Source organism: Gambusia affinis, linkage group LG05, assembly GCF_019740435.1.
Source record: "Gambusia affinis linkage group LG05, SWU_Gaff_1.0, whole genome shotgun sequence".
Lineage (NCBI taxonomy): Eukaryota > Metazoa > Chordata > Actinopteri > Cyprinodontiformes > Poeciliidae > Gambusia > Gambusia affinis.
The window spans coordinates 12,264,468-12,280,661 of record NC_057872.1 but is presented as its reverse complement, the minus strand read 5'-3'; the positions used below and the strand labels follow the sequence as shown (position 1 = coordinate 12,280,661).

Genomic DNA, 16,194 nt, shown 5'->3' with positions numbered 1-16,194 from the left:
TACAGAGGGGCCCACTGTCCACCCATACATATAATAATGCTATCTGAGGCAGTGCTTCTGACTTTTTATAACAGCTTTTTATAATACAAATGTAAGCAAATATTAAATATTAGATTTTGAAACAATTCTATAGACATTTTCATGTTGTGCATATTGACAAAAATGACACATATTTGCACTCAATGTTTTATTAAATGTAAAATAAAGCATTAATACTCCAAGTTGGAAAAAGTAATGAGAAAGGTCCTCTAAAGGATTCTACAAGGTAACTATTAAGGTTTTTCATCAACCTTAGTTTGAATTTCAATATGGCTGTTGTGCGTGTTTCATTGTGGAGGGAAGAGTGGGCTAAACAAAGTGTGCTAACAGCATCAATTACAATGAACATTTTGTTAATTTTTTTTAAAAAATTTTTTATTAAAAAGGCAATAATGAAAAATAATGGGAAACTTAATTTCTCTTTTTAAAATTTTACGTGTAAGTGTTATCTTAAGATGCCTTTTTTCTTTGCCATTGTGAAAATCAGAAAAGTATATAGAAACTTAGATTGACACCAGAAAAATGTCGTTCATCTGTATTCCTCATATGTTTTGTAACTGTTATTGTACTGATGTGGTTTCCAAAACTTTGTTCATCTTTTGTAAATAAGCATTACCACAACAGAGAACTGAAAGAAAACAATACTACCCCCCAAAAAAGTGGGAAAAATTATAGGAAAAAATAAAAACAAACGACAAAAAAAAAGAGAAAAAGGCAAAAAACATTTTACAAAAGAGGACAGAAAAATAAAGGACGCAGCTAAACCTTTTGAGTAGATACATAATCTATATATGACATGGTTGTGTAATACCTATTTAAGACAACAAATCTTATTTGTCTTATTTTATTTTATTTTTCAGCTTATTTATATGGCACCCTCCTGAATTATTGGAACTACTAATAATAGAAGGGTGCCATATAAGTAAGCTGAAAAATAAAATTTGTTTACTAAAAAAAAAGAATGTTTTGGTGATTATATATTTGAATGGTTTTCAATATGAAAAGAAAATGAAACCAAAATTTCTGTTCTTCTGTTTTTCGACAATAACAGACTTGTATTTGGGTCTAAGTAAACAGGATAACTTCAGACTGGAAGCAATGAAGCAACTGGAACACAGAAAAACAGGTAGGAAGGGAACACACAATGGACATCTGGAAAATCTGGCAGGGAGGTGAGGAAACTAACAGCCTTTTAACTACTGGGAGGGTTAATGAGTGGGATGAGAACCAGACAGGTGTGACTAATCAGAAGAATTTTGAGCAGCTGGAGAAGAACCTAGGCAGATAACTATGGGGAGGTGACTAAGATTGTAACAGGGGAAACTAAACTAAAAGATCTTTCCAAACCTAAAACTAAAGAGAAATGCTAATAGTAGAACCCACACCAAATATACAATAAGTACGACACAAGAAAGAAAACCAACAGACATTAGTATTAGGTTTCTGGATCCAGCAAAGGAGTCTGAGAGGCCCATGTGAAAGTCAATGAGGCAATTGATAGAAGTATCCTCCTGAATGGAAGCTGGAGAAACCTATGAAGGAGTTCTGTAGACTAACAATGTATTAACTCTGGAGACTGGCATCTGAGGTTCTCTAGAGAATTGCCACTAAGAGTTGCTGGACATACAAATGAGTTCAGGAAATCATCTAGAGGGCCAACGTAGAGCCATGGCAGCTTGGGAGCATGGCTGGGACTGGCTGCTGATACCCACAAAGAATTAGCCTGAGACATTTCTGGGCAGCCACTCAGAAACTGAGTGGATGCTGAACCTCAGGGGTCCCATCATCCGACAACTAAAGACTGAGTACCTCAGACAAAGACAAACTCACTTGCGCTCCATGGATGTTGAACTTGGGAGCAGGAGTTTGACACAGTGACCCAACTGCGGACGCTCATCAAAATATGGCAGGATAGAGACATGAATGGAATCCTTTGGAGACAGAAGAGATGTCCCTATTATCATTGTAGAAGAGGAAAATGAAAGAGACCATCTTGATACTGTCATAGGTGCAGGTGAGAAGAACTGATGACGATAAAGGAAGGAGTGCAGAAGAGATGGATAATGATGAGAATGAAAAAAAACAGTGCACGAAAGGAGGATAAGGATGAGAGAGAAAGATGGCACAAGAAGTGGATGGTGATGAGGAGGATGAAGATCATGAAAGGATGATGATGGTGAGTATGCTCCATACAACCCAGGAGATGATGGGGATTAATAGGGTGATGCTAAGAATCTGGCACAGTAAAGGTCTCGGGCGTTAACATTGAAGAAGCAGAGGAGATTTTACAGTGTTGTCTATGGTATCTACAGTGCCGAGCAGGTAAGGTGGGAGTTGCTGCTAGTAATGACTAAGCTGTGTTGTTGCTCATGCTAAGGATAAACTCCATTGCAGGATAAGGATAAACTCTGGAATGTGTATTTGGCTGCTGTACCTGGGGATGCAGCAGGTAGCGTACTAGCCCCAGGGCCACAAGCTTGAGCCATCTAGGACTGGGACAAGCCCCATCTGGTAGATGATGTAGGACCAGGAGCAGGCCTTGATTGAAGCCTCAATTTATCTACTATTTTGCTATTTGCCTACTATTCTCTTCTTGGCTTTTGTTGTTTTCTTTTGCAGAATAATATTGTCTTTTAGAGGGGGCTTCTTTTAAATAAAAGTTTGTGTGACCTCTGAATTTCCGTGACTTTTTTTAATTTGCTTTGTTTTGTGCTTTGCCACTGAAAGAGGATCTATGGTATTTACCCCAGAATTTACAATGACTTCATTGCACTGAAACACACCGACATCAAATGACTCTTGACATGCAAGTGGGAGCCCTACACTGAGCAAGAACGGAGCTCTTATGTTTATATGAAGTCTTAAGAGATTTCTTCCATGAATAATTCATCACAGCAGCCTAATGAACAACAGACAAAAGATGCTTTGAAATCTAGATGCACCCCCAGACCTATGCGCATACATAAGTGCACGCATAAACCAAATAATTGTGACTTTGATGCTGGCTGTCATTATGTTGCCTTGGATTTGTTTCTCAGTCATTTCACTCTCAAAGCCCAAAACAATCCATCTACTCATGGGCCTACACAAACAGTCCCACGTACACATGCATGCAGCTAATCTCCATACAAACACAAGTTCAAGCAGACACACACTGATGTCACAGATAGTCTATGAACAGACATGTACAAACTGACTTGAGGGAGCTCAGGGCTTTGTAATGGATTTTCAGAAACTCGAGCTGCAAAGATTACATCAAGGTGGACCACGATAACAACCTTTATTTACACATTTGTATAACTCTCCAGAGATTAAAGAACCAGTTTTTCATTTGTGACCACTGCAGTTGCAGATTGCAATAGCTTTATTGTCAGTGTATGCATAAATAATTTTTGTTTTGGATTAGACATAGTTTAGGATTTTCAAGCAAAATTTACCAAATGAATGAATAATATGAGTGTCCCAGGAGTTAGTATTATCTTGTACATGTTGTACTTTATTGCACAGCAGTACAAAGACAATCATGACGGACATAAAAGTTGACTTTTTGCATGATTTATTACAGAACACTTTGCAGGACTTGACATCTAAATTTGTTATCTAACTCCATCTAGTGGTCTATCTGCCTACCCATCTTGTTGGGAGTTGAAATTAAATTCCATTCAACAATTCTTTTTTTAAATTTTTAAGAAACAAATGTCTATAAATATATCCTCATAACCTAGTTTTATCAAGTCAAATTATTTCTACATAGTTTAAGAATATGTAGAAGTGGGAGTTCTCAAGAATTGGTCTGTCAATTGCCATTAAATAAAGTGCTTAGAAATTACCATGATATGTGAACACTGTTGTTGACTGCAACTGTTTACATTCATACAGTTAATAATATTGATTTTACAATTCCGTTCTGCAAGTCTGACCTTTTTTCTCCTTTATTTTTCAAATTTTATTTAAGTTTTTACAATTGCAACTATAACTCCTAAAGACAAAAACTCCAACAACACTGTACACAAATCCATCACATTTTGAAAAGAATTACCTGACAACTTTTATTATTTTCTCCTCTACTTTATTTAAAGAGAAAAATGAAAAACACAGTGAAGCTTACAACTGCTACAAGCTGATAATCAAGGTAAAAGAAGACATCATTAGACAGGCAAAAGAAAATCAAGAATAAAGTAAGTTAAAATTATATGTAATCTTTTATGTGACAGACAAAATAAATATGATGATTGGATTACTTTAAGGAAATTACTCATAAAGATGCAAGTGCAGGTATAGTAAGTTTTGAACAGAGTTAAGTGCGAAGGTCTAAGTAGCACTGATATTCTAGCATGCCAGTTCAGCTGTGTTTGAGACGTTCTGGCTTACAGTAGAAATACTCTCCATGGAGACATCAGTGTGTGCACGCCCGCGCCTCTCCTCGGTGCCATGTGAATGTGTTCGTCTACGCTCATTGGTGTGTGCGCGGCCTCGAGAGCCATCGACTGATATATTGCTGCAGCTGGAGGTTGTCCTTGAGCGAAGTCTGGTCATGCTGGCGCTGGACACTGGCAAAAAAAAGATAAATAAGTTTTTATTACTGTGCACTAACAAAATCTATGATCTTTTTTTATTATTTGATATATATTTTTTTATACTAATAGTTTTGGTTTTATATGTGTAATTAGAAATGAATGAACATTAGAAAATGAATTCTCTGAATACACAAATGAATCAAGAAAAAATATTTCAGCATTTTCTTAAAAATAAACAAGTAATCACTGAAGGAGAAGTTAAAATAACCTTGAATAAAAAGAACAAAAATAGAAGTTTATTAGGTCTTGTTGAAATCAGTGGTCAGAAGAGAATGGGCAGACAGATATAACAGTAAAAGAAAGGTAACAGAAGTACAAATAGCCACTCTTAACAACCAAGATATGAATCTATCTCACAACGAATTAAGACAGTTGTCCAATCCAATATTAGCAAGGTCTCTCAAATAACGTGGCTAATGAGTGCATAGCGTACAAATATTTAATAACTTACAGTATCCCATTCCTTGGATGAAATATTTAAGAGCTTCAATCACTTTGGCTGGCTGTTGAGAGAAAAATAAAATATAGTCAACTTTTTCTTGACCAAAACGGAGAAGAGTATATGACTTACTGTCATACCTGAACAACTTGAGGAAGTCCTCCGCAGTCTGCCATCTAGAAGAAAGACAGAGCAGCGCAATTATTGCTTTCTAGCACAAATTTGTGTCATAAAAGATTTAGCAGCTGGAGAGGATAAATGATAAATATTTTATTAATAAATAAAATGTCAACAGTGATTCAAACAGTTCATTGCACAGGGCTGCACAGCCTTTGGTGTGGCATAAGTGCTCACAACAATGCTTTCAAACTAGTACGTTGGGGTAGGGGGCAGAAGACAAGTCTTGGCCCCAACATGATAGTATTTTGTCTGGTAATATACAATAAATATGCATCAAAAACAGCTCTACTCTTGTCATTATCCAATCCAGGATTTATTTACCTTGAGCAGTGTGGTCTTTGTGGGGTTCAGTTTAGAGTTGCAGTCAACCACAGCTTCCACAACTGGAGAACTATCCCCAACAACCAACAGGGATGAACACCTGTATGATCCGCAGAGGCAGAAGGAGTTAATTGTTATGAGGTGAGCTTGCTGCCAGTGATTTATCTGCTTTTCAGATCTATTGTTTTACTCACATGAGAGTCTTGACATTGACATTCCCTCCAGGTACAGGCCTCTCTACCTCCAGAGCGTTACGATTGTTGTAAGAACGTAGAAACTGACTCACGTTGGATTGGTTCATTGTTGTTGTGATGTAGTGACGATATGTTGACACAAGGTCTTGATTTGTGTGGATCTCATCCTATAGTAATTCGTGCAGATGCATTATGCATGTTACAGATTTGTTCTGATTTTTTATCATAAACATATGAGAAGCCAAGATTCTGTTGTTCCAGATAACTTACCTTTCCAAACAAATGAGTGATAAGTCTGTCTGGGAGCGTGAGGGTCCAATCAGTGATCTATAGTAAAACACAAACACTTGCATCAAGTTTTGCTTTATTTAATTTCCATAGGAATTCTATAAGGTTCTTTTGAGCTCAGATAACTCAGAAAATCTTTATTCAAGATAATTTCCATTAAAGAGATACATCAGTAGTAAAAATATGCTTAATTGGTCAATTAGGGCAGAAATTAATGTATTTAGTATTTTAATAAAAGACAGCAAGCTTTAAAAACCCTTTCAAACTCCCCTAAATATTATACAAAGTTTTCACATTCCCGATAAATTTAAGTCCTCACAGTACCTTCAAAAAATTGCATATAAATTTCAAAAAAATGTTATGACAAACTTGTCATTGCTACTTCCAACTTGTGAAACTAACTGGTAAATGAGCTGCAATTTATAGTAATTTTCAACAAACATTTGAAGTTATAAAGCTTCCTATGAGCATGCATATAATGTAAATATTTGTCAACATTTTCTTCAAGACTTCAGTTCTTGTTGGTGGACCTGATTCCAGCAGGAGGCCCTCAGCAGCCGCATAGAGCATGTTCAGCATATTGCTGGTTTATTATATTAACCACAAAGGAATTAAGCTGGATTAAAAGTAAACTAAGACTGCATTGCTTTTACATTTTTAACCATTTAAGGATCCAGTCATAATGATGGGCTTTGGATGTGGAGGTTTAAAGATAGAATGGGGAATCAAAACTGTGAGTTAGGTGAAACATACTCTGTGTTACATAATAATCTTTATGAATATGAAAGGCGATAAAACAGTCTATAATTAACTTTCAAAATGCAATCACAAGCTTGTACTTTATTTAGCTGCTGAGTAAATACCTCATCTTTACATATAACAGCGTCTGAATATATGGAGAACATTCAAAGATACATCTATACCTTGTTTGCAACAGTATCCATTAGGCTCTCTGCATTGGGGTTAATGTTGATCAGAACCAATCCATCCACTAAATCAGGGTGATTCAGCTAAACAAAGAAGAAAACATTTGCCAGCTGTTCAGTTGCACAGTCAGGATATCCATTGGCATGACATTTCTCTTCTGTTAAAAATTAGGATGGTGTTCATGGCACAGACAGAGAAATTACTTTTACACCAAATCCTCATGTACGATATGAATTTGACTAATATGGCTTAATCTAGAACTTTAATTTATAAATTCTGATGTATATTTAATTGTCTGTCGATTCCCATATAAACAGAAATAGTTAAAAAAGCAAGAATAGGTTATTCATTTCAAAATATTGTGTGCAGGAGCATCTTCTCAAGAGTTGATTGTATCTGAAAAGATTCAGACTTACTGCAAATCTGGCCAGGATGTAAGCTCCAGCTCCAACTCCCACACCAATTATACTATTCATCCTGCAAAGCACAGAAAAATTAGCTTAATGGCTCAATATCTAGAAGGATACTACTGAAAGTGTTTAGTTTTGATGTCCATAGATGAATTTGTCTTACTCAAAGTGATTGAGGACAGAGGGAAGAGCCTCAGAGAGCTCGTCCATGGTGGGGTAGGTGAACCTGAAGGATCAAATCTCCGATTTAAAAGCAGTTATAAACTACGGTTGAATAACTGTTCAACTACAAAGTTCAATCTGAGTCTTAAAAAAAAGTCTACTCACGCAGTGGGCAGAGTCTTGGCTTCCTCATGTTGTCCAGGAGCTTCAATGTGACAAACAGGTAAATGACGAACAATTTCATGCATGTCTTCATGGTTGAACAGAGTCTCAAAACAAGATTTATCTGGAAATAAAAATAAAAAAAATACACATGTACATACATTCTTATGTTAATTACTCACATTGATGCCTCTTTCAACCAAAGCATAGGAATCATTTGGCATATAGAGGAAGCATGACAATATAGAAAAAAAAATGTTGGTGGGGTCAAATAAAAAGCTTCAAATTAACTTCTTCAGGTGGAAATAAACCTTAAGAAATGTGGCTTTCTGTGTAATTCTATTGGAAACTGATTCTTCTGCAGCTACAACATTTTGATGAACTTATTTAATTTCAGTACAGATCCTTAAAGGTAAACTCTGGGCTGCAGCTTACGGTTCAGTCCAACATCATGAAAGGTCAGGATGACGGGTTGGTTCGCTTTTGGAGTTCCTGTCAAGATGCAGTGGAGGTCCCCATACTGAGTCTCCACATGCTCTTCCTAATACAACAATTACATAGATATAATCAGGTCACACTGCTTTAGAGTACATTCCATCAAACATGCTGTTCACTTTGGCCAATGGACAAATGCAGATTGCTCTGGAGTAAAATTACATTAAAGAGAATACCTTGCTTTGTTAAGTCTGTGGTTTATTTTTGCTTTTACTTTTACCAAAGTTGCCAACATTAATGTGCATAATCCTAGTACTTATATACTATGATTTCTTTGTAAATAAGCCAACCACACCACCAAAAAGAGAGAAAATAGACCAATGCAAACTAAGAGAAAATCAAATAACATGGATCTATGTCACTAATGTGTTTTTATTGTCATACTCACGGTGATTTGAGGCTCAAAGACAGAGTCATCGTTCTCCTCCAGCACCATGGTGGCTGCTTCAGAGCAGGTAGATGGGATATTAATCCTTTTGAAATGTGATTCTCTTCAGCTAAATACCCAGTGCAGTGTGCAGGTCAGTATGTCTCTGACAGACTTTATGGTTGAGCTGGTTTTTATATCCTCAGACAATGATCTACTTTAAAGTCTTAACACCAGCCTAGTTCAGGCGGGGCCAAATGGCCTTTTTCCCTGTTAATCTGACCTCAGGCTGCTGTGTTTCCACAGAGACAGTGACGTTTTTTGTATTTGGAATTAAATTAATGAATTAGGACACCCTTGCTGCAAAATAAATGTGAGCATGCTTTACTTGAAAATAAAATAACATCTAAGAGAACAATCACTTTTCAAATATTTCAATCTTTTTGACTTTCTGTACTTTTGACACATGTTCAGCTGCTGAGCAGCCAACTCAAACCGAAAACAGGAGCCAGATTCACAGGTTTGACGTTTAACAGTTTGCATGAAGGCATCATACGCATCTCTATATATTTATCTGGGCCACGAGGAGGTCAGGTGTTTAATCTCTGCAGGCCATCTGTTATTCACAGTATAGCAGGCTGTTAATGTTATAGCTCAGGCATTGGAACCCTCCTGTTACAGCTGCATTTTTAAATTAATTTCAATATATTACACTTGAATAATAATGCCAGTTTCATTAACTACTGTGTAACGGTGATGTCTGCTTTTTAATTAAGATATGCACTTCACTTTCAAGGCCATTATTATTACTTACTCTATTATTGCTATAAAAAGTTTAGTTGCGTAAAGCAGAGTGGCTCATATTGGTAGCCTTAATGTTATCTCAAAGAACCCTAGAGCCATCCTTTAAATCGTAAATAAAATTGTAACAACAAATCGTAAGTCATGCTAACAAAATCTAGTGGTACCTCACAATAACTGCAAAGATTTTTATTTTTATGGAAGTTTACATACAGGACTAGACAGGTAAAAAAACAAATTAATTTACATTTATATAAAATGGCTCATGAAATTGATCGAGCAAGTAAAGAACTGTGCACTTTTGTAATTATTTGACAAAATAGTTGATCCCTCACTATGAAAGATACTGCTCCATCATGTTTTTGATTAAACTTTATAGCTTTGACACCATAAATATGATCTTTTTGACTTCAGAGCTCCAATACAACAACTTGCTTCAAATCCAAACAAAACTTTAAATTAACCAACATCTGAACAGGAAACAGATTGTTTATCATATTTAAGACATTTAAAAAGTGAGTTGTGCATATTCTGCGAAAATCCTTTTTTTTAATTATTAATTTATTGATTATCTTAGGAAAAACAGGGATGTTAAATAATTTTTTGTATTTTGTCCTAAGTCACCAAATCCTGTTTCAAATCACTTGAGATCTGTGTTATTTGACAAATCTACTGCTTTTGAAGCATCCTGCAGAACTTTATTCCTACCGTCCCTTTGCTGAGACTGCACGAATCTTTTACTTTTTTATTAAATCAACTCATCAACTCAGTGGAAGGAGAGAAGAAGTTGAACAGCAGACAGTAACACCTGGCTGAGCGGAAACACAGCAGACTGTTCTCTGACCACCTACATATGGACTCCAACACAACCTGGGCCATGTAACACACTGTGCTGCATGGCAGCAGGTTTAATCCATTTAACGATGGCTAAAGAGCAGCAGGTAGCAGATGGGTCTTATTGGGCTTCACGTCATCCTCAAAGCCAGTGCATCATTGGAACCCTAACTGGAGTCTGGCCTGAAAACCTATTTCACCACCAGCCCCTGTCCCATTTCCCATTGTCCGTATGCTCAAACACAAGCTTGGGTTTGGGTTTGCTAAATATTTCAGAATTTTAGTGTCTCTGCAAATTATTGTCAGTTGTCAGAATTAAGCTACAATATGACAGCATTTAACTTGAATCAGCTTTCATTACTTTTGTCTACAACCTACCAAAAATCATAAAAAACATAAGCAAATTGAATCAAATACAGAAATAATTTACTATTTTGATTTCAGACCAGACCAAATATCACAAAAGCACAAATTAATTAATCCATTCATCCATTATCTGTGTCAGCTCAATATTAAGAACTAGCTTCTATTATGTTAATAGTGGTCACTTGTCAAAGGTGCAGTCTGATATTTGGTATTCCTGTTGTCAAATTTTGTAGCCTTGAAATCAAATTAATAAATCATGTGAAAGTAAAGTTGCCAACAATGTTTATCCACAAAGCTTAACATTGTCCCTAATGTTAATCTTTAGCCACCAATGGTTGTCAGGATGTTTAACATTCAGCGTTATCGTGGTTGTTTAATGCCACCCAGGATGTTTAACTTTATCTCCGATGTTTAGCATTTAATATCCAGAATATTTAACGTTGCCCCAGATTTTTTTTATTTATTCAAGGATAATGCGTAACGTTATACTTAACATTATCCTTGAAGTTTAACATTATTGCCAATGTCTATCAGATGTCATTTTATATCCAGAGGGTTTTCTGTTGAAAAATCATCTAGTTTCAACCATGTTTATTATCTTTCAAGTGCCTTGAACCATCTACTTTAAAAAAGTTGTAAAATTACAAAATAAAAACAGAATTTTCCTCCACTTTTCAAGTTTCTCTAAGTTGATTTTTTTAAATCAACTTAAAATAGCAGTAAAACTGAACTAATAATGTGCAGTGGTTGGATAAAACAACATAGTGATCAAATTGTGTATTAACATGCAAGACTACAGCTGAGTGTGGCTACACCCTCTAAGAACTTTCTGTCAGCTGTCAGCTGTTATCCTGAATTATGTCACAGCGTCATGGCAGCACAGTGCTTCCCATGCATGAAGGGGAAAAAAATCATAGCAATCTCTCAGTCCATTGAACAGTACAGAATATTAGCAAGCAAAGAGCTTATTTGTTATGTTTTTATACCATCATAAGCCTAAATGGTGTTAAAATGTACATTTTCTGTGTGTAAGTAATGTCACATATTTTCTACATTATACTAAAACAATAACTATGGTTTGGTTTAATTCTCTTTCATGCTCAGTCTTTAGTGTAAAACAGTACAGGACGCCCCCTTGTGGATTTAAATAATCCCTTCACTCCTTTCAGAGCCTGAAATTTTTTGCTGGTGTGTCTTTCAGAGAAGAACCCATTTAAAACCTATTACTTTAGAGCAATAAACTATCATGTAATAGAAGCATGTTTTCTGATTGCTGGTTCAATACCAATGCAAGTTTCAGACGAAATGAGAAGATTTCTGAATTAAAAGCAGGTAAATCTGTAAATGTAAACATTAAAAGCCAAATAACAAACTCATATGGTATTTTAAAACTCAACATGCACATTTGACTTTATGGTGACCCAGAAGAAGAGCTGCTGAATATAGTCATTTCCAACAGTGAACTCTCATTCATTTTGCAACATTTCTCTGTTGGATAACAAATTAAGGAGCAACAACAAAAGAAAAATCAGAAGAGCATCTTCGGAGCAGACTCTTTTTGGTGATCCAAGCCAAAAGAGCCAGTTCTCTAAAAAGAGCCAGAATTCCCACCCTGCCGTGGGTCCTTCCCACTTCCCCGAGCTTAGACAGGTGGTCAGTCCCACAGTAACCAGATTCAGAAAACCTCCCCTGCACACAGAAACCCCACCTTCAGGAATAAAGATGGAATTTTCAGTTCACAGATGAAACATTGGCTAAAACAACAAGAAATACATGAAGACTGATTTGTACTGACCTACATTGTTAGACTCCTATTATTCCAAACCAGACAAGGAATTAGACCAGAGGATACTTACTTATACTTATCTAATAATCCTGAATAGGAGTATCTAATGTATTTACTTTGGATCAACATAATTAGCTTTTTCTTCTTTTGCTCTTTTCTTTGGTTTGTTATTTTGTTTGTATTTCCTTTCAAATGACGTAAAACACTTTGTATTGCCTTGTTGCTGAAAATGTGCTGTATAAATAAAATTACCTTTATCTTTTACCTTTATGGAGAATAAGTTTTCTCTGATATACAGTCTGATGTACATTTTAATATTTTTCTTGTTTATAGTCACAGAAATTTAAGGTAGGTGTCTGTGAATATAATAGGAATTTTTAACTTTTGATATTACTGTCTTTAGATAAAGGTACAACCAAGAAATACATTTTGTGCATAGGTTTCTCCCCTTTCGAAGTTTCCCTGGGTTATCAACCACCACTTTTCTCCTCAGATGAAAAAGAAATTTCTGTAACCTCAGTTCAACACCACATACACTGCTGCAAGAATGTCTGGAACAAAACCACCACAGCCCACAATCACACCGCAAAACAGAACCAATGCTTTGCTGACCATAAGAACACCTGTATTCACCCGGACAAAAGGTTTGGCTTTCCACACGTGTCATTCCTCTTAAATCCATGTTCAAGAAACTCTCCCCCAGTTTCATAGGTCCATATGTAATTTAAAAGGTCATCAGTGACTCAGCAGTCTGCCTCTGCCTTCCGTCGTACCTCAGTATCCATCCCATGTTCCACATTTCCCAAGATAAACCGGTTCTGACCAGCATGTTGTACCCTCCTTCTGAGCCCCTTCCTCCCACCCGAGACATTGATGGGCATCCAGCTTTCTCCATCCGTCGGGTCGTGGACTCCCAAAGTCGTGGACTCCCAAGGTCGTGGTTGGCTGTACCTCATTGATTGGGAGGGCTATGGCCCGGAGAAGCGGTCTTTGATCCCTGGATCATTTATTCTTGACCCTTCACCGACTACCATTCTTCTCTTCCTTCATGTTCTACTGGGCCGATGAGTGATGGGGTGAGAAGGTGGTACTGTTGGGAACTGAGGTTACGGCTCTTTGTTTGGATTTTCTGTTTGTCTGCTGCTTCCTTCATCATTCACTAGATCAGGGGTGCCCAAAGTCAGTCCTTGAGGACCGGCATCCTCCATGTTTTAGTTCTCTCTCTGGTGGTAGTAACAACCTTCTCAGCAGGTCAGTGTTCTTCTTTGGCCTTCTAATGAACCATCATTGAATCCAGATACATAAAACCAGGGAGAGATTTAAAACATGCAGGATGCCGGCCCTCGAGGACCGACTTTGGGCACCACTTCACTAGATGGTGCCAAGAGGCTGCACTTACCTGGAGGGCGTGCCTGCTGTCTGGTTTCAGCGCATCTGTGACCAATCACCTCGTCATCTAGGAGTATATGAGGAGCAAACTGCCAGCGCTTGATTGTTTGCCAGTTATGGTACTCTGCGCCCCTCTGAGTCAGCTCTTTGAAGTTTCTCTGAAATTATTTCAAATAATATTTTCCTGTTGCTTCACTCTCAGGTGTTTCCTTGTGGCGCCTTGGATTTTACCCACTGGTTACCCGAGTCCCTCTCTCCCTTTGCTGAAGAATCGTTGACAGTTCCTGGATTCGCGGCTGGCATTCGGATCGCTCCTCAACTCTCCTCACAAGAACTTAACTGTCCGCCCTCCATTGCAAGCCTCTCCCATCAACCTCCAAAGAACTCTGTCTGGATCACACAATGGAGCCTGGATCATCTCAAGGACCACTGCAAAGAGACCACAACCCCAGAGACCACAATACTCCCCCATCCCCTGCCAGAAACTCATCATCACACCAAGTAAGACAGTTCCTCCTAATTCAACATATATTCAACTCACTTTTCTCTCCCACTACCTTCAGAATTCTGATGACCCAGGCTTCCCATACACAGGACGAGAACTGCACATTCTTACATTTCATCATTGTCAAATTAAACTTTATTTATCTGATTTCCTGTTCTCCTGATTGTGTTCTGTATGTGGGTTAAAAGACTTGAACCCAACATGACACTTTTTGTCCTTCCTTCATAGATTTTTATTGAAAATGTAAAGGTGACAACTTGTTGTGGTGACAACCCCTCATTCTGCAGGTGAAAGTCTAACTCTCCAGCTCTCAGCTTTCAAAACGTTCTAATTATACACACAGCAGCTGCTGCCGCCTGCCACATGCTTGGCTCTGGGTGTATTTCTTCCATGTACGTGTGCATCATGCCCTTTCTGTGTACCAGGCTGGAAACGTCTGAGATAATAATCTGTGGAAAATATTCAATTTAGATTAGCTCGAGACTCCCACAACATTTTAAACAACCAGATCATATTTTCATATTTCAAAAAGTATTCACACTACAATCAGAAACTTTAATGAATCCTCTTGGATGGTTAATTCAAAATGACGTAATCCATACTTGTGAAGTGTAATTAAAATTAAACTTTTCAAATTTCATTTAAAAACAGCATCATGAAGACCAAGGAACTAAAACTGAGGATTACAGATGCTCTCAACTTAAAGTGTACAGAAAAGAAAATTCGACCTCTCTAAGCTGGTGGGGTCATAATTGTAATGAAAGGTGGTTTTAAAATGTGTTACCACCCAGGGGCTAAATAAAATGCACACTATTATTTTCAAAAACATTTTTGTAAAAAAATAAAATAAAAAAAATTCTACCTATTGGTCTACCACAAGCAAATAAATGTTAGCTTATTTAGCATTTTTTTAGGTAAAATCACAAAATTCTGTTTTTTACATGAGACATGTGGTTGTAAAGGTTCTGAGATAGTCTATTTCAAGCTTTAAAAGTAAGTACCGAGGTTTTGTAATGTGCACTGCAGTCGGTAGGGCACCAGTGTAAGTGGGTGTGAAATATTATGATGAGTGAAAACCGCTAGTGAAAACCCAGCAGGTAGTGGACATTTTGCAGGGAAATAATAATCATTTGCTGGGGACACTCCTGAGGCTTTTCAAAATGATTCAGTCTCAAAGAAATTAAAACATTAGTCCCAACTCCCAGTTTAGACTGTGAGACAATATCACTCAATTTTTGCTGTCCTTCTTAAGAGAAAAAAAAAATCCAAATTAACTAAAGACAGGAAATGAACAGATCATAAAATTTATTTGATTGGAGTTTGAATTAAACTGAAGCTATGAATTAGTTGGGGTTCAAAGGTCATAGAGTCTTACTGAATCAGAAATTCATCCTGCATTTCAGACCGCCTCATGAGTGAGATCCTTCCTGTGGGACTACATTGCAAAGTACTTGAGTGGAGGGCATGCACAGTGTAATTATGTATATCAACATGGATAATTAGTGTCAATGTTAAGCTTCCCTGAACTCTTAATTCTGTCATCTGCTTCAAATTAAGGAACAATTTGCTTCACTTGTGAGCAACAAGAAGATAAATGGCTAATCTTTCTCCTCAGTAGCTTTCATACACAATCCCTTTACTGGGATTTACCAGCTGTAAATAAACTGTTTTTGTGACATATATGCTTGTATTAGAGACCATATTTTTACATCCAAGTGAGACTAGAATCTTCTGAGCCAGATTATAGCTCACCTACAAAAGAATCAGGAGGTTTTAAATAGAGGCACTCATTGCATAACACCAAGAATATCCTTCCAAGAAGGATCAAGTACAACAACAACCTCATTTACACAGACTGTGAGGAGTAAATAAGAGAGACATCTTTACTCATTCACTGTTTTCAAGAATCGTTAATTACTTAGTGTGTGGTCTTGTTTTTAGTCCATTCACCT

At 37.0% G+C, this 16,194-nt stretch overlaps 1 protein-coding gene across 2 annotated transcripts; it reads right to left on the bottom strand.

Annotated features, from left to right (window-relative positions):
- Nucleotides 1-4,206: 4,206 nt before the first annotated feature.
- On the bottom strand, nucleotides 4,207-8,820 carry LOC122830814 (protein NDRG1-like). 2 transcript variants are annotated; one of them, XM_044116521.1, is made up of 12 exons: nucleotides 8,583-8,820; nucleotides 8,135-8,240; nucleotides 7,703-7,742; nucleotides 7,539-7,601; nucleotides 7,382-7,442; nucleotides 6,962-7,048; nucleotides 6,021-6,077; nucleotides 5,751-5,917; nucleotides 5,557-5,656; nucleotides 5,196-5,231; nucleotides 5,068-5,119; nucleotides 4,207-4,589 (listed from the first exon to the last, which is right to left on the bottom strand). In XM_044116521.1, the coding sequence occupies exons 1-12, from the start codon at nucleotides 8,628-8,630 to the stop codon at nucleotides 4,369-4,371; spliced, it is 1,038 nt and encodes a 345-aa protein (XP_043972456.1). In that variant the 5' UTR covers nucleotides 8,631-8,820; the 3' UTR covers nucleotides 4,207-4,368. The 2 variants fall into 2 exon arrangements, with proteins under 2 accessions (XP_043972456.1, XP_043972455.1); XM_044116520.1 differs by having other exon boundaries at nucleotides 7,703-7,823; nucleotides 8,583-8,817.
- Nucleotides 8,821-16,194: the final 7,374 nt, after the last annotated feature.